Source organism: Belonocnema kinseyi, chromosome 9, assembly GCF_010883055.1.
Source record: "Belonocnema kinseyi isolate 2016_QV_RU_SX_M_011 chromosome 9, B_treatae_v1, whole genome shotgun sequence".
NCBI lineage: Eukaryota > Metazoa > Arthropoda > Insecta > Hymenoptera > Cynipidae > Belonocnema > Belonocnema kinseyi.
Genome location: NC_046665.1, coordinates 52,437,614 through 52,458,410, shown reverse-complemented (window position 1 = coordinate 52,458,410; position 20,797 = coordinate 52,437,614). Strand labels below are relative to the sequence as shown.

At 26.6% G+C, this 20,797-nt stretch overlaps 1 protein-coding gene across 2 annotated transcripts in view; it reads left to right on the top strand.

The window, feature by feature from the left end:
- LOC117179676 (glutamic acid-rich protein-like) overlaps positions 1 to 20,045 on the top strand; it is a 34,228-nt gene extending 14,183 nt beyond the window's left edge. For both annotated transcript variants that reach the window (XM_033371699.1, XM_033371698.1), the window contains 2 exons: positions 11,200 to 11,814; positions 18,900 to 20,045. In XM_033371699.1, coding sequence (XP_033227590.1) covers positions 11,200 to 11,814; positions 18,900 to 19,945 — 1,661 coding nt within the window. In that variant the 3' untranslated portion in view covers positions 19,946 to 20,045. The remainder of the gene's footprint in view (positions 1 to 11,199; positions 11,815 to 18,899) is intronic.
- Positions 20,046 to 20,797: the final 752 nt, after the last annotated feature.

The window sequence follows — 20,797 nt, the reverse complement described above, 5'->3', positions numbered from 1 at the left end:
GAAGGCATTTGGTATTTTATCTGGTCCAGGACTAGTGTTTTTACATTGACTAAGTGTAGATCTGAGTTCAGTAATTGTAATTGGGGAATTTATAGGCGAAATATCTTCCGGCTCAAAGTTGATTTCATGATTAATACTTCTGTTTTTAAATTGTAAGAACTTTTGATTATAGTTTGAGTCACTCGAGTTTTTTGCGAAGCTATCTACAATTTCGTTTGTCATTTCAACGGGGTCCGTTAGTATAGAGTTATCGTCTTTTATCAGTGAGAATAGGGTAAGGGGAGTTGAATTTCCTTGAATTTTATTTATTTTTCTCCATGATGTAGCACTAGGAGCACGGTGCGTCAGAGAGGAGATGTAGTTTAGCCAAGATTTTCGGCTGCTAAGCTTGTTTGTTCTGCGTGACAAAGATCGGAGCTTCTTGAATTCTATTTTGTTTTCGGTGGTTTTATATTTTTTATATACTGCTTCAATAATTAGGTTGACAAAATTTAGGATTAGGTCATCTATTTGGTCCCAGTTGTCTTGAGACGGATCAACCAATCCTTCAATTTTCTCATCCATAAACTTTTGAAAACTCTCCAATCGGCTTGGTGTATCTTCCATCGAGGTTCTTTTTCATATATTTTCTGATGAGGGTTTGTAAGCTCAATTAAAATGGGAAAGTGGTCGCTATTATGGAGATTTTCCAGTACTTTCCACTTTAAGCGGTGTCCTAAGGAAGCACTGCAGATTGAGAGATCGATTGAACTGAAGGAGCCATTGGCGACGTTAAAGTATGTTGGGCCATTGCTATTTAGGAGCATTATATTTGAATCATTTACAAGTTTGCCTAATATTTTTCCTCTTTGGTCAGTACGTTTGGATCCCCAAAGAGTGTTATGACTATTGAAATCACCTAGTAAAACAAAAGGTCTAGGTAGTTGAAGTATTAAATTTTTTAGGTCTTCAATGCATAGATTAAACCAATAGGGGATATAAATGTTGCATACACATAACTTTGTATCAGACATTATTTGGACCGCTACAGCTTCTAAGTCTGTTTGCAAGTCAACTAGTCACTAGTCTGTATGTTGCGACTCCACCGCTGGCATGATCCGCGTTAGTTCGGTTTTTGAAGATAGGACAGTAATTTTTTTAATTGGCAGAATAGGTTCCTTTAAAGTTCGTTTCTTGAAGGCAGATTATGGATAGATTGCATTCTTTGAGCAGCAATTGAAGGAATTTAAAGCGGAGATGGAATCCGTTTGAATTCCATTGGATGATTTTAAGAGCTATTTTAATTAAAAAGGATATATGGGTCGCTGTTATCTATATATGCAATAATCTTCGTATATCAGGGGTTGTAGTTTTCATTATCAGGTCTGTCAGTTCCACTTGTTTCTGGGTCACTGAATTCTGAATTATCTTCAGAAGTAACGTTTTCCTGTACTTCAACTGACTTTTTTAGTTTGTTGTAAATTCTCGTGTGCTTGCTTTTAATACTCCGATCCTTCAGGTGGGGATACATGTCCTCCATCATGAAGAAAAGAGGCCTTAGGTCACCACAATACTCCTTTGCTATCAAGGCAGGGTTAGGTACACCTGTAGCATTTTTGAAAAAGCTATTGTACTGTGAGTAATCAAGGATATATTTATTCTTGGAATTTTCTATAATGTCTTTAATGGGCTCCAGTATAACTTCAGTGGATTTTTCTGATTGGGATGAATTAGTTTTCTTACTTTTTCGTTTTACCTTGTTATCTACTGTAATCCAATCTTCTTTGTTATTAGTTTTGTTTATCGGAGTGTTTGCAGAAGTGTCTTACACGTTGTCTGTTGTCATGGTAGATGCAGTATCCGAGTGTGGCCGTTTTGTTCCTGAGAAAGTGATATCCATGAGGTTACTTTTTGGTGCTGGAAGGTCAGGGAAAGCCAGTTTTCCTGATGTTGGGTTTGGTGTGTCTACTGCCGTGCTTTCTGCTGTTGAGTTTGATTTCATGTTAGGAATATCGCCTTGAGGAGGTTTTGGACAGAGCTTAGCAATGTGGCCAACTTGTTTGCATACAAAACATTTTAGAGTATCTGTTGAAAGATATATTCAGTAGGAAGTTTCCTCAAAGTTAATTTGAAAAGATTCTGGAACTTTTGATTCATATTCCGGATGGATGTATATTTGCCTTCTGAAACTAAGAATGTGGGAGTATCCCTGATTTGACATTCCTGCTCTCATAAAGGTTAGCGGTGAGTTTGTTCTAATATCCAGTTTTTCAAGAGCCTCAGTGATGATAAAGTGAGGAATAACTGGACACACATTAGATAGGATAAGCCTTTTAAACTTCGTCAATAGTGGTCGTAGGTCCAATGTGTTTTCCTTTACTGTCATATTTGTGTATTTACTGATAAGGTCATTTGCTGTTTGTTTACTGTCGAAATAAAAGCAAACTCGACCGTTTGATATTCTAGAGGCAAATCTGATTTTTCTAGAGTCTACCAATTTTCCGATTGCATGAGTGTATTCATCGATAGTGATATCCGGTATTGATTCGATTACTATAGCTTGATCCTTTTTTGGGAACTGGTCTCTAACTGCGGCTGCCATATAACTTTGTTGAAAGGAAGGAACATTGATTTGAGTAGTAGCGGTGAGTTTAGTTGCACTTTGGAACACTTTTGGTTGAATTGACATCTTAAACTGGAGGTTGCACTCCAGTTCAACACTCCCACAGAATCACCATTGTCACTTTACTGCTGTTGTACTACTTATGCGTACCACAATGCAATTTGTAATATATACACACAGTCTCTCGTTAACACGCAGCACAAGGAAAGACGTCCGAACACGAAAACAGTCTTAAGTCAACTGAATTTTGTTGTTGTTGCTAATTTATAATTTAGTTATTTTTTTTATTTTTTTTTAGTACCGGATATTTAAACACTTTTAAATATAGTGATGAAGAGCTAATTTTTGTTATATTGCCGCTTTACAATATAATGCTACTATATAATAAATATAATTATTATATCTATATATGACAAACAAGGAATATGATAAATCCTTAAATATTTTTTTTCTATTACAATGAAATAACCAACTCTTAAATGTAATATTTTTTAATCAATTAGACATTTTTTTACGAAGCTAAAATATTTTTAAATTTGTACAGGCACTCCTAAAGAAAGACCATTAACGAATATTTTTTTGTCTTTGGCAACAATTTAATTAAGGGAACATTATTTTTCGAAGGGCTATAATAAATCCATGTTGAAATTAAATTATGAGAATTGAGAACAAGAACATAAGTAGTATCATCTTCTTTTTTAATCAATGGAAGTATAATTTTCATAAGATTCTTGAAAAAAATTAGAAGGTTTTTAAATATTTCAGGGGTGTTAGAAAAGAATCTAGAAAATTTTAAAGAACAGTCTTTTTAAATGATGTTTAGAACTTTTAGAAGTTGGGAAGGAATCAAGAAATATTCGATAAATTATCGAAAATGTTTCCGAGTTTTCAAATATTTGTAATCTATTTAAAATGTCTTATATTCCTGAAAATATTTTTAATTGAAACATATTTTTCTCAAGATTTGCAAATATCATTCCAAATTAAAAAAATATACCTTACTATCTTCTAAATTTTCCCAGCAATTTTTAGAAAATTTGTTTATTCTCTTGAAAACTTTCGAAATTATTTTCAGATCTACTAAATATTTCTTGAATTTGCCTGACTTTTGTTCGTTTTTATTTTTCAATCTTACCAAATTGAAACATTTTGCTGTAAAATATTCTAAACTATTTTTAGAAATTTTAGAAAATCGTTTCTTATATTTAAAAACTTTTTTCAATTTTTCTTATAGTTCATTTTTTCAAAAATTGTTTTAAATTTTCACAGGAATATCAGGAAAATTCTTCTTCCTTTTAAATTTTGTCAGACCTCCAAATCTTCTAATTTCTAAAAACTATTCAAATTTTTTCTGCATTTTTTATTTGTTCTGGAAAATTTTTAAAATTGCCTTAAAATCTTTCAGCTTCTTCTTTGCCAATTTTTAAAATTTTCTAAAATCTTTTTAAATAATCTCTTCAAATTAATTTTTCGAAATAAAAAATCATTTTAATTTTTCCTAAGAACCTGAAAAAATATCTTTCATTTTCGGGAAACTTAACAAAATTTAGATAAAAAAAACTTTACAAGTTTGAATTATTTTTGAATCGTTTAAAAACTTTTGAATATCTCTCAAACTTACTTAAATTTGTTCTAAAATGATCTAATATGGCAAAATTTAAAAATTTTGATTGAAAATCTTTCAAACCCCATTTAAAAATTTCCAATTAATTTTTAGAACTTTTTTTCACAACCTGACCTAATTCAGTTCACCTAACAAATTTGTAAATCTTGAAAAATTAAGAAAAAATGGTCTCAACGTCTTCCATATTCTTTTAACCCGCATTTTAAAATCTTTAAAACTTAAAATTATTTTTTGAAAATAAAACCGAAACCATTTCTCTGAGTTCACTTTTATAACCTGATTTTCATACCGGAGCGATAATTAATGGAAATGATTCGATAAAAAAAAGAAAAACACTATTAGAAAAATCCACTGTGTCATTTTCACAGTAATTATATAAATAAAACGTTTTCTCGATACATTTTTAAGAGTTTCTAACGACTCTACATGACAAAAGATATATAATTAACAGTAAAAAAAAAAAACTAGAACAAAGTTACTTCTAGCTCCGCCGCATGGCCGTTTTCAACACATGGGCCATTTTGAACTCTCGATGACAGAAGGCTGATTTAATTAAAAATGTAACTAATCAGTTTTTGGTTGAAACTTGATGACTTTCAGTTAAAAATTTAACTATTTGGTTGAAACTTTTTTCTTCTTAATTTAACTATTTGTTTGAAAATCTATTTTTTTCAAATTGAACTATTTGATTGAAAATACATCTTCATAGATTACAAATTCAACTCTTTGGATAAAAATTCAACTAATCTGTTGAAATGTTGTCCTTTTGTATAGAAAATTCCAATTTCTTCTAAAGAATTCGTGTATCTAATATGTTTAAAAAATTGTATTACTTGAAGATTTATCACTTTAGTTGAAAATTCAACTATTTCACTAAAAATTCGTTTCTTTTTTTGGTGATTTAAAATATATTTTTTGAACTAAAAATGTAGCTAGTCTGTTTTTGATTGAAACTTGATCATTTTTAGTTAAAAATGTAACTATTTGGTTGAAGCTTGTTTTTTTGTTGTTGAAAATTGATCTTTTTTTCTTTCAAAATGAATTAAAATTCAACTGCTTGCCGAGGTTTTTACTACTCTTTTAAATATTAATTTTATTGGTAAAAGATTCAACTATTTTGTTGAAAATTATTTCTTTTTTTTTTAATTCATCATTTTTAGGTTGAAATTCAAATATTTGGTTGAAAAATCAAGTATTCTTTAAATATTCGTGTTTTTAAAAAAATACGTCTTTTTGCTAGAAAATCAAACTGCTTTATTGTAAATTCATCTTTTTTGGTTGGAAATTATATTAATTGGATAGAAGATTAAACTATTTGGTTGAAAATGAATTTTCAGACTCAAAATTTATGTTTTCTTTTTGAAAGTTCAACTTCCTTGCAGAAATTTCGTTTTTTAAACTTATAAATTCAACAACTTGTTTGATTTTAGTTGAATATTCTTTTTTTTGAAAATTATATATTTGTTGTAATGATTTAACTCTTTCATGTATGGTTTAAAATTATTATTTTTTATCTGAAAATTAAACTATTTGTTTGTAAGTGTTTAATTTTTGCACTGAAAGTTCCACTCGTATTTTTGTCTTGAAAATTTAATTATTTGGATAAAATTTAACAACTTGATTAAAATTTGTACTTTTTTGTTAAATACTATTTTTATTTGTTGAAGATTGAACTATTTCGTTAAAAATTTATTTTGATTTTAGTTGAAAATTGAACATTTCTAGTTAGAAGTTTAACTGTTTGGTTAAAAATGCATGTTTTTTTTACTCTTTTTTTATAGAAAATTGTATTATTTGGGTAGAAAATTAAACTGTTTTGTTCAAAATTTAATTATTCCGGATTTGGCATGAAAATAGTAGTTTTTAGTTGAAAATTCTACGGCTTGGTTGAAAGTTGAACTATTTTATTAAAAATGTATTCTATTTGTTAAAGATTTTACTTTTTTAACTCGTTTTTATTTTGTTTTATAATTAATTATTTTAACTGAAAATTCAATTATTTAGTTAAAAATACTGTTTTGTCGGAAATTTAACTGTTTTGTTGAAAATTCATATTTTTTTATAGAAAAGTTCTTGGTTTAAAATTAATCTATTTCGTTGAAAAAAGAAACTGTTCTTAATTAGGATTTAATCTTGTTTGTTTGAAAATTCGACGATTTGATTGAAAACGTATCTTTGTAGACTGCAAATTCAACTATTTGGTTGTAAATGCAAATATTTGGATTAAAATTCATATTTTTTTATTGGAAAATCAACTATTTGTTTCGAAAATAATCTTTCTTGGTAGAAAATGAACTTTGTTGTTGAAAATTTACCTTTTCCGATTTGAAGGTCAATTGTTTTATAAAACATTCGACTTTTTAGCTTAGAAATTCCACTTTTTCGTTGAAAATTCATCTCTTTTGGTAGAAAGTTAATCTTTTTTGGGTTGAAAAACGACTTTGTTGAAAATAAGAGAATTTTTTCGATCGCTTTTTTTTTAATTCCATATTAAATTGAATAAAAACAATTCTTAATTAGTAAAAGTCGCTTTATATTACTGTATTGAGATATTTTGTTTGGAAATTCTTTTTTTTTAAATTAATTTTTTCAGCTGAGAATTTAACTTTTATATGTTTAGTTGAAAATTCAAGTATATAATTTCAAATTTGTGTATTTTGATAAAAAATTAATTCTTATTGTTAGAAAATTCATTTTCTTAATTGAAAATTCATCTTTTAGCTTAAAGATTCAACAGTTTTATTCCCATTCTTTCTCTCACTTTACTCGAAAATTTTTCTTAGTTGAAAATTCAACTAATCTTTTTGATTAAACATACATTTTTTTAAGTAAAAATTTAGCTATTTAATTTTTGACTGCGTACATTTTTAATTTAAAGAATTTGAAAATGCAGTCAACGAATACTTTAAAAATTCAAAATTAAAAGCGTTTGAATTTGAAAATTTTTGATAACAAAATTTTTTGTTTGTTGAACTGTAAATATAAATTAATTCATTATTTTAAACATTGCACTGTTCGTTAAAAATTAAACTGGTTCAATTCAAAAGCCTTAGTCGTAAAAAATTTTAAATCATTTTAAACTGAATTGTTTGATATAGAAAGCCTTGAATCTTTAAAATTTCCAGGAGCTTTTAAACTTTAAGGATAACGATTTTAATTGTTCTATTTAAAAAATGAATAATTTGTAAGCGAAACTGTTGAATTTTGATGTATATATAACAAATGAACACTTAATATTTGTAGAACAGTTTGAGTAATTTTTAGAGATATTTAGAGATTTTGAAAAGATTCAAAATTAATTTAAAACTGTAAATGGTTTCAAATAATTTACAGGACGTGTGTGCTAATTTAAAACAAAATGTAGAGTTTCGTAGATTTTGAACCAAAAATACATAAACTGTTAGGAATTGTGAAAGGCTTCAAAAGAAATATACCATTTTTTAAAGATTGCTAGGAAAATTAAAAACGATTTTTTATTTTGAAAAATTATTTGAAATTCGAATCATTTTAAAAGATATTTATAAGTTGTGAAAAACGTTTAATAATAATTTTACATTTGAAAACAATTTGAAGCAACATATATATTTTTCGAGACTAAAATAAAATTTTCAAAGGATATCTAAACTAGTTGAAATTAAAATAATTAAATTTCTAATGTAAATATTGTGCTGTTTAACAAAATTAATGGTTTAAGTTTTAATGTTTCTAGCGTAAAATTGGTTAAAATACTATAATTTTTTAATTTTCATATTAATCAATTGAATTTTTAATTTAGAGAATTGGAAATGATAAGATGGACTTACATTTTTGGAATTGAATCTGAATCTTTGAACCCTACAATTGATAAGAGTTAAAAATTGAAATTTTTAAGTGTAAATGAATTTAATTTAAACTTATTCAATTTCAACTAAATTTTCAATATTTAGAAATTTTCGAATAAATTCAAAATTCATTAAAAATTTAAAAAGATTTCAAATAATTTAAACAAAGTGTCTACATGTACCGATAAAATATTGCTATTCGTATCAAAATTTCGGTTCAAATAGTGCGCTGCCTAATTTGAAATCAATTATAGATTTTGGTAAATTTCGCACAAAAAATGTAGAGGCTTTTTAAGAATTTTGAAAAAGGCTTCAGAAGAATAACATTTCCCAGAAAAATTGAAAATTATTTCTTAATTCGAGAAATTAATTTTGAGAGAATATTTTTAAATATTTAGGAAGATTTACAAAATAATCAAAAATGAATTTAAAAGATCTTAAGGCAATTTTTTCAATTTAGTAAGATTTATGTAAACAAATTGTAGGAAAAATTTGAATAATTTTAAAAGATGTTAAGAAGTTCTAAAAAATAAAATTAAAAATTAAAATGTCAAATAACATGTAAATGATTCAAGATTTTTAAATAAAATTTTGAAGCATTTTAAGGATTTTTAAAATATTTAAAATAAAAATAACTTTTAATTTAAAAAGTGCTTAAAATGATATAATTAAAAAATTTTAATATGTTCATTAATTCTTCAATTTAGAATTTTAGATCATTAAAAATGGTAACTTGGGTTTATATTTTTGGAATCGAATCTGAATCTTTCAATTCTATATTTGATAAAAGTTTAAATTTTTGTATTTGAGAGTTTAATTGCATTTGATTTCAAATTAACTTCAATAAACTTCAGTTTAAAAGTTTAAAATTCAAGAGTTCAACTTTGAGGGCTTTAATTTGCAGCTCAGTTTTTATGACTACAAATGGAAACATTTTTGGCTTTAGAGTTTGAATATTTTAATTTCATTGCCCGGAAAAAAATGTTTGAGAAGCGGCAGGGTGGCCGCTGGAACGGGAAACATTGAAATCCGGGAATTTTATGAAACCGGGAAAAGCCGGGAAATGACTGTGAATTTATTTTTTTGACCAAGTTTTATACAACATTTTGACAATAAAAAATCTGCCCAACTCTTTGATTTCAACCATTTTTTAAATAATTGGTTAAATTGTGTCTTTTTCAATGATGAAATCATTCGGTTTAGCATGCGTAATTCGAAAATTTTTCACTTTAAAAATTTTTCATGGTAGATTTCACATTATTTTGAAGACTTAAACAATTAAGAATTAAAAGCATTTTAAATCGAAGATTTTTGATCAAAAACATTTTTCGTTGATCAACTGTAAATATAAATTAATTCGTAGTTTTTAAAATTAAATTGTACTTTAAGAATGGAAATGTCTTATTAGTTAAACAACTATAAAACCTCGATTGAAACTTTATAAACTATTTTCAATTTTGAAATAACTTCAAAATAATATATTCATAATCAAAGGCTTTTATTAAATTTTAAATATTATTTCAGTCTAAAATATACCATTCTAAACCATTCAATTAAATAAACAATTCAAAACTAAACAAAAAAGCTGAACAGTAAATAAATATCAATTGAAGACCTATTATTCTTAGAAAAAATCCGAGTAAGCTGAAGAATTTTTTAGAAGTTTTGAACAAATTCAAAATTAATTAAAAATTTGAAGTGATCTCAAATAATTTAAACTAAGTGTATACGTGTACTGAAAAGATCCGGCTATTCGTACCAAAATTTCGATTTAGAACAAAAAATAGTTTAAAAGATGTTTACAAGTTCTGAAAAAACGTTGATAATAATTTAAAATTAAAAAAAGTTCAAACAACATGTCAATGTTTCAAGACTTTGAAATAAAATTTTGAACCATTTTAAGGATATTTAAACTATTTAAAATAGAAAGAACGTTTAATTTAAGTTGTGTTCAGTTTATAAAAAAAATTTAGTCGTTCAATTTTTAATCTTTCTAACTTCAAATTGCTTAAAATTATATAATTCTGAATAATCTTTTATTAAAACGGCCACCTTGCACCGTGTAAATTTATTTTAAATAACGTTAAAAATTATTTCCTTTTTGATTGTAAATTTATTTTACTAACTGCAAATTGAAGTATTTTATTTTTGGTATTAACTTTAATTTTATTTAGTTGAAAACGAAACTTTAAATATTCCCTTTTTGTGGAAAATTTACATTTTTTGATAGAAATGTAATCTTTTTCGTTGAAAAATGTTCTGTTTTGTAAAATAATTCAATATTTTTTTTGAAGAATTCATTTCTGTGGTTAAAACAATTTTCGTTAAATATTCATTTTTTAATAGAAAATTAATATTTTGTGTTGAAAATTCATCACTGTAATTAAAAAATAATAAATTTGACTGAAAATTTGTTTGTTTTAGTTAAAAAAAAACTTCTTTAAACTCAGTTTTGTCGTTTAAATTTTACTCTTATAACTGCAAATTGAACTATTTTCTAGTTTTTGTTTTTAAATTTAGTTTATTTAGTAAAAAAAATTTATTTTTGATTGAAACTGTATCTCTTTTGGTAGAAAGTTCATCTTTTGTGTTTAAAATTAAATTATTTTGTTCAGAATGCATTTTTTGGTTAAAAATTGAGTTTTTAACTACAAATTTAATTCTTTTATTTTTGGTTAAAAATTCGATTTGCTTTTGTTGAACATTTATTTTTCTAAAATTTCAACTACTATTCTAATTTTGGTTGAAAATTGATCTCTTTTAGATGGAAATTGATTTGCTTTGTTGAAAATGCGTTCTTTTGGTAAAATATTAATCTTTTTGCTTGAAAATTCAACTAACTATGTGGTTAAAAATTTATATTTTTCGTTGAAGATTCATCATTTTAAATAAAAATTAATTTCTCAGGTATAAAATTTATCTTTGTGATTTGAAAGCTCAACTAAAAAGTGTTTAAAATATATTTAGAAACGAAAATTTTTTAATAAAATTTTAAGGATATTTAAACTATTTGAAATAAAAATAACGTTTTGTTCAATTTTTAATGTTTCTAGCTTAAAACTGCTTAAAATGATATAATTTTGAATAATCTTTGAATAAAGCGGCCACCCTGCACCCTGTAAATTTATCTTAAATAATGTTTTTCGTTTCAGCCAAGGAGGCCTTTATCAAAATTGGCGAACACCTGCAGCGTGTGCGACAATCGGATTACTGGGACACATTTTCGCTCTACCTGGAGGAAGAAGACGATGACCCTGCGTTGAAGGATGACACTTTGGCTGAGAAATTGGCAAGGAATTTTTCAGAGGGGAAGAAAAAGATGGCGGATATTTTAGAGACCTTCACCCAAAAACAGGAGAGTCGAGGTGAAGAGCTGAAGGAGAATGGCGATCTTCAAAGGGATGACGAGGTTGATGAAAAAGATGATGACGAGGATGAAAATGAAGAAGATGAGAAAGAAGACGAGGAAAGAGCAGAAGAGGAAAAAGAAGAAGAGGAAAAGGAGGAAGATGAGGAGGATCAAGTGGACTTGGAGGAAAAGGAGGCGGAGGAAGAGGAAAGGGAGGAGGATAGGGAGGAGGAGGACGAGAAAAAAGACGATGATGATGATCACGAAATGTCTTCACTTGCAGAAACTAAATCTCCGGATACACCTACCGTTAACAATATGAGTAAGGAAGATGAACCTCGAGATTCGCCAAAGCCCTCGACGAACGATTCCTCGAAAGCAGAAAATGAGACTTTTCCTGAAAATAGTTCGTCCGAAGGTTTGTATCCAAGTACAGTAAATAAAAATTAATTATTTTCTATGTTCAAATTGGGATTTAATAAACGAAGTGTCAGCTGAAAAATGTTGCATGTTATTACTGTTCTAAATAGAGTTCTTAAATGCCCAATAATTTGTGTTGAGCAAATGCTCTCGAGAATATGCTCAGCTTTTAAGGTTGAAGAGAGCATTTTAGAGAATTTAAAGCATTTATTGTTTAAACAATTATGTATCGTAATTACTACATGTATTAAAAAAAATATATATTCTAGAGTGAAATAAACATGTGCTTTTTTGAATTACAGAGCTAGATAATTTTAGAAAAACTGAAGTTGAAGTTAATTTGATTTTTGTGATTAAAAATCGCAACTAAAGGGTTGAAAATTAATCTCTTTTGGTTGAGGATTCAAACTGTTTTATTTTAAATTAATCTTTTTTTGGTTAAATCCAACTATTTTTCGTATAAAATTAAATTCCTTTTTGGTTTAAATATCAAACATCACGTTAAACTACTTAGTTGGAAGTAGAACTACTTTGTTAATAATTAATTAATTTGATTGATGATTCATGATCTTAGTTGACAAACCTTTTTCTTTTCAAAATTTAATTGTTTTGTTGAAAATTAAATTATTTTGTTGAAAACTATGTTTTCTATTGGAAAACTAATTGTTTTATCTGAAAATTTAACTCGTACAAAAATTGAATTGAATCAAACATTCAAATTTTGAATCAAATATTTGAATTTTTAACTTAAGAAGATAAACTTTGAACCAAATATGTAAGAGTTAAATTTTCAGATAAAACAATTAATTCCACTAGAAAACATAATTTTCAACAAAATAATTAAATTTTCAACAAAACAATTAAATTTTCAAAAAAAAAAAGGTTTGTCAACTAAAATGATGAATCATCAACCAAATAAATGTATTATTAACAAAGTTGTTCTACTTCCAACTAAGTAGTTGAACGCGATGTTTGATATTTCGACCAAAAAGGATTGAATTTTTCACGCAAAATAGTTGAATTAAACCAAAAAAGATGAAACATTGCAAATACGAATTTGTATGAGAATATTTAAGCTTATTTGTGGCTAATATACCTTTTTGGTTGAAAATTCATGTACTCTGTTAAAAATTCGTCTATTTTGAAAGAAAATTCATTTTATTGGTTGAAAATTGATCTTTATGTTTTAAAATCAGTTTTTTCTTACTTAGAATTAAGTTTTTCAAACTGAAAATGTAACTTCCATTTTTTGTAAAAAAAATGGTATTTCCTGGTAGAAATTTAATCTTCTTTGTTGAAAATTATATTTTTTCTTTAAAAAATTGACTTTGATTTGATTAAAAATTAAGTTTCGGACTCAAAATTTAATTATTCTATTTTTAGTTGAAAATTTATCTGCTATAGGTGAAAATTCAACTATGTGTCGAAAGTACTCTCAGAGTTTGGTCAAAATTCATATTTTTTGTTAAAAATTCATCATTGTAATTAAAAATTAATTAATTTGACTGAAAATTGGTTTCTTTTTAGTTAAAAATTAATTTTTTAACCGAAGATGTAAATATTCTATTTTTGCTTGAAAATTTATATTTTTAGTTGAAAAACAATGTCTGAAAACTCAGTTTTGTTGTTTAAATTTTATTCTTATATCTGCCAATTGAACTATTTTCTAGTTTTTGTTTCTAAATTTATCTTTTTTAGTTTTTAATTTGTATACTTGATTGAAAATGTATATTTTTTGGTAGAAAATTCACCCTTTGTGTTTAAAACTAAATTATTTTTTCAGAATTTATTTTTTTGCTAAAAATTTATTGTTTAAACACCAAATTTTATTCATCTATTTTTAGTTAAAAAATCTTTTTTTTTTATGAAAAATACAATTTTGTTAAAAAAATCGTTGTTTGTTGTTTTTTTTTAACACTTATTTTTCTAAAATTTCAACTTTTCTAATTTTGGTTGAAAATTGTTTTATTTTGGACGAAAATTCATGTACTTTGTTGAAAATGAGTCTTTTTGGTAAAAAATTAATCTTTTGGGTTGGAAGTTCAAATAACTATTTGGTTAATAATTCATATTTTTGACTGAAGATTCATCACTGTTATTAAAAATTAATTTATTTGGCTGAAAATTGGTTCCTTTTTAGTTAAAAATTAGTTTTTTAACTCAAGATTTAACTATTCTATTTTTGTTTGAAAATGTATATTTTTAGTTGAAAAGAAAATTTCTGAAAACTCAGTTTTGTTGTTGTTTAAATTTTACTTTTATAACTGCAAATTGAACTATATTCTACTTTTTGTTTCTAAATTGGATCTTTTTTTGCTTTTAATTTTTATACTTGATTTAAACTGTATCTTTTTGGGTTGAAAATTCATTTTTCGTGTTTAAAATTAAATTATTTTTTCAGAATTCATTATTTTTTTAAAAATTGATTGTTTTAACTTCAAATTTAATTAATCTATTTTCGGTTAAAAAATAATTTTTATTATTGATGATTACATTATATAAATTTCCCGTAAACATGTATCGATTCAAATTGGAGAGAGTGCTAAATTTAAATGATAATATAAGTCAAAGTAATTGAAAACGTAATATTATTCGCATTAAACAGTGTCTTGTTTAGGGTTGCTGTAATTAATCCCAATTTCTAAATTATTCTAGGTATAAAATCAACCATATAGCTAGAAGATTAATAATGTTAATGCAAACAAATTTCGATTTTAAATATGGTTTAAATACTTTTTAGTTGTGTTTTTAAGTAAGAAAAAAATTGCAAACACTGAAATGAATTTTTAACTAAAATGATGCATCTTCAAACAAATATATGAATAGTTAAATTTTCAACCCAAAAGATTAATTTTATACTAAAGAAGATTCATTTTAAACAAAATACATGCATTTTTATCTAAACAAGATCAATTTTCTACCAAAATTAGAATAATTAAAACGCTAGGAAAATAAATGTTGAACCAAGCAAACAAAAAACACAATTTTCAACAAAATCGTTTGTTTTTATCATCCACAAAAATTATTTTTTAACCAACAAATATATAAATTCTCAACTAAAAAGATAATTTTACAAATAAAAAATAGGATATTTCAATTTTCTGTTGAAGAAGTTAAGTTTAAACCAACAAAAAACGAGTTTTTGGCAAAATTAAATAATTTTCAACAAAAAATATGCATTTTTGACCAAAAAGTGAAATTTTCCACCCAAAGGGTGAATTTTCTCCCAACAAAAAAACGAATATTCTACTAAATAGTTTTTTTTTTCAACCAAAGAAATGAATTCTTAACAAAAAATAGACTAGTAAATTTTTTATAAAACAGATAATTTTTTATCGAAAAAGATTACATTTCTATTGAAAAAGGGAAATTTCCGACAAAAAATAGAATTGTTAAAGTAAATTTAAAAATAAAAAGATAAATTTTCGACAAAAAAATAAAATAGTTTAATTTTCATTTAATAAAATAAAAAAATGAGATTTCAGCAATATTAATTAATTTTTAACTAGAAATATAAATATCCAAGCAAAAATGTAAAAAAAGTTACATCTTCAGTTACAAAAAAATAATATTAACTAAAAAGAAAGAAATTTTCAGCAAAAGAAATCAATTTTTAATCAATATGATGAATTTTCAACAAAACATATAAATTTTTCACCAAATAGTGGAATCGTCAACTCAAAACATGAATTTTCTACCGACAAAAAAAAAGAATTTCCTATTAAATAGTTTTTTTTTCAACGAAGCAAATGAATTCTTAACAAAAAATAAAATACTTAATTTTTAATCAATATGATGAATTTTCAACAAAACATATAAATTTTTCACCAAATAGTGGAATCGTCAACTCAAAACATGAATTTTCTACCGACAAAAAAAAAGAATTTCCTATTAAATAGTTTTTTTCAACGAAGCAAATGAATTCTTAACAAAAAATAAAATACTTAATTTTTTTACATAATAGATACTTTTTTGAAGAAAACGATTAAATTTCTATCAAAAAGGTAAATTTCCAACAAAAAATGGAATTTTTAAAGTAGATTTTTAACTAAAAAAATAAATTTGCTACAAAAAATAAGATAGTTAAATATTCAGTTAGTAAAATAAATTTGCAACCCAAAAAGATGAAGTTTCAAGTAATCAGATTACTCTTCCACCAAAAAGGACGGATTTTCAACAAATGGTTGAATTTTCAATTAAAAATAGAATTTTCAGTTAAAAAAAATAATTTCAACGAAATAGTTTAATTTCCAACCGAAAAGATTAAATTTCTATAAAAAAATATGATTTTTTGACAAAAAATCAAACAGTTACATTTTCGGTTAAAAAAATTAATTCTAAGTAAGAAAAAACTAATTGTCAACCATAAAAATCAATTTTCAACCAATAAGATAAATTTTCTACCAAAATATATTAATTTCTCACAAAGTATATTCATTTTCAACCAAATATTTGAATGTTAAAAGGAATGAGCAAACAAAAAGATGAATTACTCACCTAGAGGTTTAAATAATCTCCCCAACGTTCAAATTTTCAAAAAAAAAATACAGGAATATTAAGCCAAATATTTGAATTATCACCTTATAATGATAAATTTTGAACCAAACATGTATGAGTTCAATTTTCCCTTAGAACAATTAATTTTAAACTAGAAAACATAATTTTCAACTGAATAATTAAATTTTTAACAAAAAAAGTTTTTCAACTAAAATGATCAATCGTAATGATATTTCAATCAAAAAGGATTTTAATTTTTCACCAAAAACAGTTGAATTCAACTTAAAAAATGGATTTTCAAAACAAATAATTTGAATTCTTGACCAAATAGTTCAGATTTTTGACCATAAAAATAAAATTAACTTCAATTCTTAGTTTATCGAAAATTCCCTAACTCTGTCAGATTTCCCCTGATATTCCCTAAGTATTACATATATATTTTTTTTGTTGAAAAATAAAGGTTTACATTTCCTTAAATGCTCCATAAATGTTCTATTCGGGCTTAAATGCTGAGTATATTCTCGAGAGCATTTGCTCAACATAAATTATTGGGCATTTAAGAACTCTGCATGTTATCTTGTTTTATAAACCGAATTTCTTTTTTTTTTATTATGGTTATAAGTTCTTTTTTACGCCACGGTAGCGCCTCGAACTTCCGGTCGTAATCAAGTTTAAAGAATAATAAAGTAAGGTTATTCATTTGATAGGTCGATTCAGTTATTGAAAATGCATGGTTTTGATTTGAATAATATGCAAAATTGGACTATCTGAAGAAAGGAAAGAAATTCTTTTGTGAGAAGAATTTAAAAAAAAATTCTATTCATATCTTAGTGAAAGAGTTAACTGAAATTACTTTTTTTCGAATTTGACAATGACAAATTTTGCGATTTTGTTCCTCAAATGATGCTTTTCCATTCGTTTAATTGATTTAATTTTTCTGTTTGTGTTTTTTTTTTCAAATTATTCAGCGATAGATTATCCAGTTGATAGATTAATTTTTTAGATTTTAAATATTAAATTAGATAACCTCGTTTTATTTGTTATGACAGAAGTCTAGTTCTAGCGTTGGATGAAAGGTTGTGTTTTGTTTTTAAATTAAAAGAATTCGATCGAGGCACCGTTGTGGATCAAATGAGAACTTATACCTTTGAAAATATTGAAAATAAAGTCAAGCCCACGAAATAAGGTACATATTTTTTGAGCGATAATGCTATTTCCTTCTATTTCGAAAAAAATGACACTAAAAATACTATTTTCTCATTATTATCTGCTAGTGCCACTATTTCTGTACTTTTCCTTAAAAATATTTTTGAACTTCGTCCCTATTTTTTTCCAACTGAACAGTTAAATTCTCAAACTAGAAAATATAAATTTTGAACAAAAAATGGACAGGTTAAATTTTCACTTAATTAAAAAAAAAATTAATAAACAGTAAACAAATTAATAGCAAATTTGTTTACTTTTTATTGAAAATTAATATTTTCTAAGTGAAAACTAGAACTGAAAAAACTCATTTTCACAAAACAATGTGATAGTTGATATTTAAATCAATAAAGATTTTAATTTGAATATAAAATCAATTGAATGTACACAAAAAGAAAGATGCATTTTCAACAAAATACTTAAATTTTTTATTAAAACAGATTCATTTTCAATCATACAGTTGCATTTTTACACAGAAAAATTTATTTACTCCCAAAAAAGACGAATTTTCAAGAAATTATATGAATTTTCAACTAGGTAGTTTAAAGAACGAATATTTTGTTAGTTCAAATTTTAAATAAAATTTTTTGTTGAAAATTTATATTTTCTAGTTAAAAATCCAACTGTTCTTTAACAAAGTCGTATTTTTTGTGTTAAAAGTTCATCAATGTTATGGAAACTTTTACTATTTAGTTGAAAATTAATTTTTTCTATTAATATTTTGGGGCTGGAAATTCAACTCTTTGTTAGAAAATTTGTTTTTTTAACGTAAAAGTTCAACAATTTGGTTAAATTTGTTTTTTTTCTTGACAAAAAAAATCTTTCTTGGTTGAAAATGCAACTTTCTTGTTTATCTTTTGCGTTCAACTATTTATTTGTAAATGTTCTTGTTTGGTTGAAAATGAATGTTTTTTGGTAGAAAATTCATTTTTTTGTTTGAAAATGAACTTTTTTTAAATTCATATTTTCGGGTGTAAAAATCAAATGATTTCTAAAAAATTCGACTTGTTACCTTGAAGACTGTAATACTTTGTCTTTTAATCTCTTTCATATTTTCATCTTCTCATCTCTTTTTTGTAGAGACTTGGTTTTTCGTTTGTTGGAGATTCATCTTTCTTGGTTGAGAATGAACTTTTTTGTTGAAATTCATCTTTTCGGACTTAAAAGTCAAATGTTTTCAAAATGATTTGGAATTTATTTGATTTACATACCACTTTTGGTAGAAAACTCAATTATTTCGTTTAGAATGCAATATATGATTTCGGTTTGAAAAGTCTTAGGAATATGGCACCTACATTAATTTTTTTGAAAAGAATTTATTCGCCTATTTTCGTGAAAATCCTGTGAATTCTCTGGATGTATAAAGGCTTCCTTTCCCTTCAGTTAAAGATTCTTCATCGGGAGATATGGACGTGATCGAAGTCGACGAGGAAGCATCCTCAAGTTCGAAAAAGCAGCCTATCTTGCGTCTTCGTTCTTTTGCCAAGCCCCCAACTTCCTGGGACGATTCTCTTCAGCCTGAAGGTTCTCCAAACATTAAAACATCTCCAAACATCAAAAGTACTCCAACCTTTAAAGGTTCCCCAATCATAAAAGGTTCTCCAGTGACGAAAGGTGCCAATTTTGCGACCTCGACACCAAAGCCTCTCGAATCCAAAGTGAATAAAGTTTCCCCGGGACCAACCTTCGTTGATCTCACCGATATCTCGGACACCCTGAAGCCCGGAATCCGAAGAGTCACAGACGCTGGCTACGTTTCCGCTCTAAAAGGCAAATTTAAAACCGTCGTCGTTCCCTCGAACTTCAAGGGCAAACAGATCATCAGCGTGAAAAATATAACAAACAACTACAACGTCGTTAACGCGCCCGGAACTTCCGCCACGAAATCGGCCTCGAAAACCACAATTCGTCTTCCTGGTCAAAGTAGTACCGCGCACATGAATCCCCGGAAGCCGGGGCAAATACGAGTGAACAAAGTTCCCGAGGATGTGCAGAGAAAGTTGATGGAGAAAAACTCCTTCAAGAGTGCACAAATTGTGCCGAAGCCGGGTGCCAGGCCAGTTTATTATCAGCCAACATCAAATCCAAATATTTTCACGAATCCGGAAGGACAGTCGGTGCGACTGAAGACTATTGTTCCGAATCCGGAAGCGAAAATAATGAAAGTTTTGAGTCTGAATGAGGCGAGGAAGGTTTCAATCACGCCTCTGCAGAAACATCGTGTTAGTAAAGTGTTGATGAGTCCGAAAGGTAGTCAGTCGGGTAATTCGTTGAGTCCGAAAAAGATTCAGATTGGCTCGAGGATTGATCATCAGTATTCCAAGAAGATAGTCAACAACGTCGTTCGAATTATGAACCCGACGCCGACGCCGGCTCCGGGCGAGCAAAACTATCACAGTACATTCTCAGATCGACAATTTAATAAGTAAAATTGAAAAGAGAGATAGCAATTTTAAATTGTGGCTAATTAGAGTGTGCTTTTTGTGGACTCTCAGACGAGAAATGGAACTGTGATTGATTATGGTGAGTCGTTTCGATGAATATGAATATGAACTCCTTTTGAAATTTAGATAAGAAATAACTGATTAAATTATGGAGAGGGAAAGTGATATTTTGTATACATACGAGTTAAGTTAGTTTCATGAATTTATTAACTATGTGGATATCAATATTATAAAGATAGAATTATATAATATAATTTTTAAAAATGGTTTCCTACATGTTCTCTGATTTAATTTCTATTCGTGAAATTGATAAGTTCACTGGAGTACCCTATTTTCAAGATTTGGTCCCTATGGGTACCCTATTTGAGTCTGGCACTTTGACAAAAAAAAGTCAGAACTTCGGTGAGAAGTTTGATTTGATTCGCTTACCTCTTTTGGTAGAAAATTCAATTATTCGGTTGAAAATTTACCTGGTTCAAACTGAACTTTTTTGTTGAAAATTCATATTTTCGGGTTGAAAGTTAAAGTGTTTTGTAGAAAAGTAGTCTATTTGGTTTCAAAATGAAACAGTTTTATAGAAACTCCAACTTTTTGGTTAAAAACTAACTTTTTTTTTATTGAAAATTCATATTTTTGTGTTGGAAACTCAACTGTTTTGTAGAAAATGCCTCTTTTTGGCCTAAAAATTTTGACATTTTGCTAGGAAATTCAATTATTTGGATAAAAATTCAACTATTTGGTTAAGAATGAACATTTTTGTTGAAAATTTGTATTTATCGGTTAAAAATTAAATAATTTTTTAGAAAAGTAGTCTGTTTGATTGAAACAATTTTATAG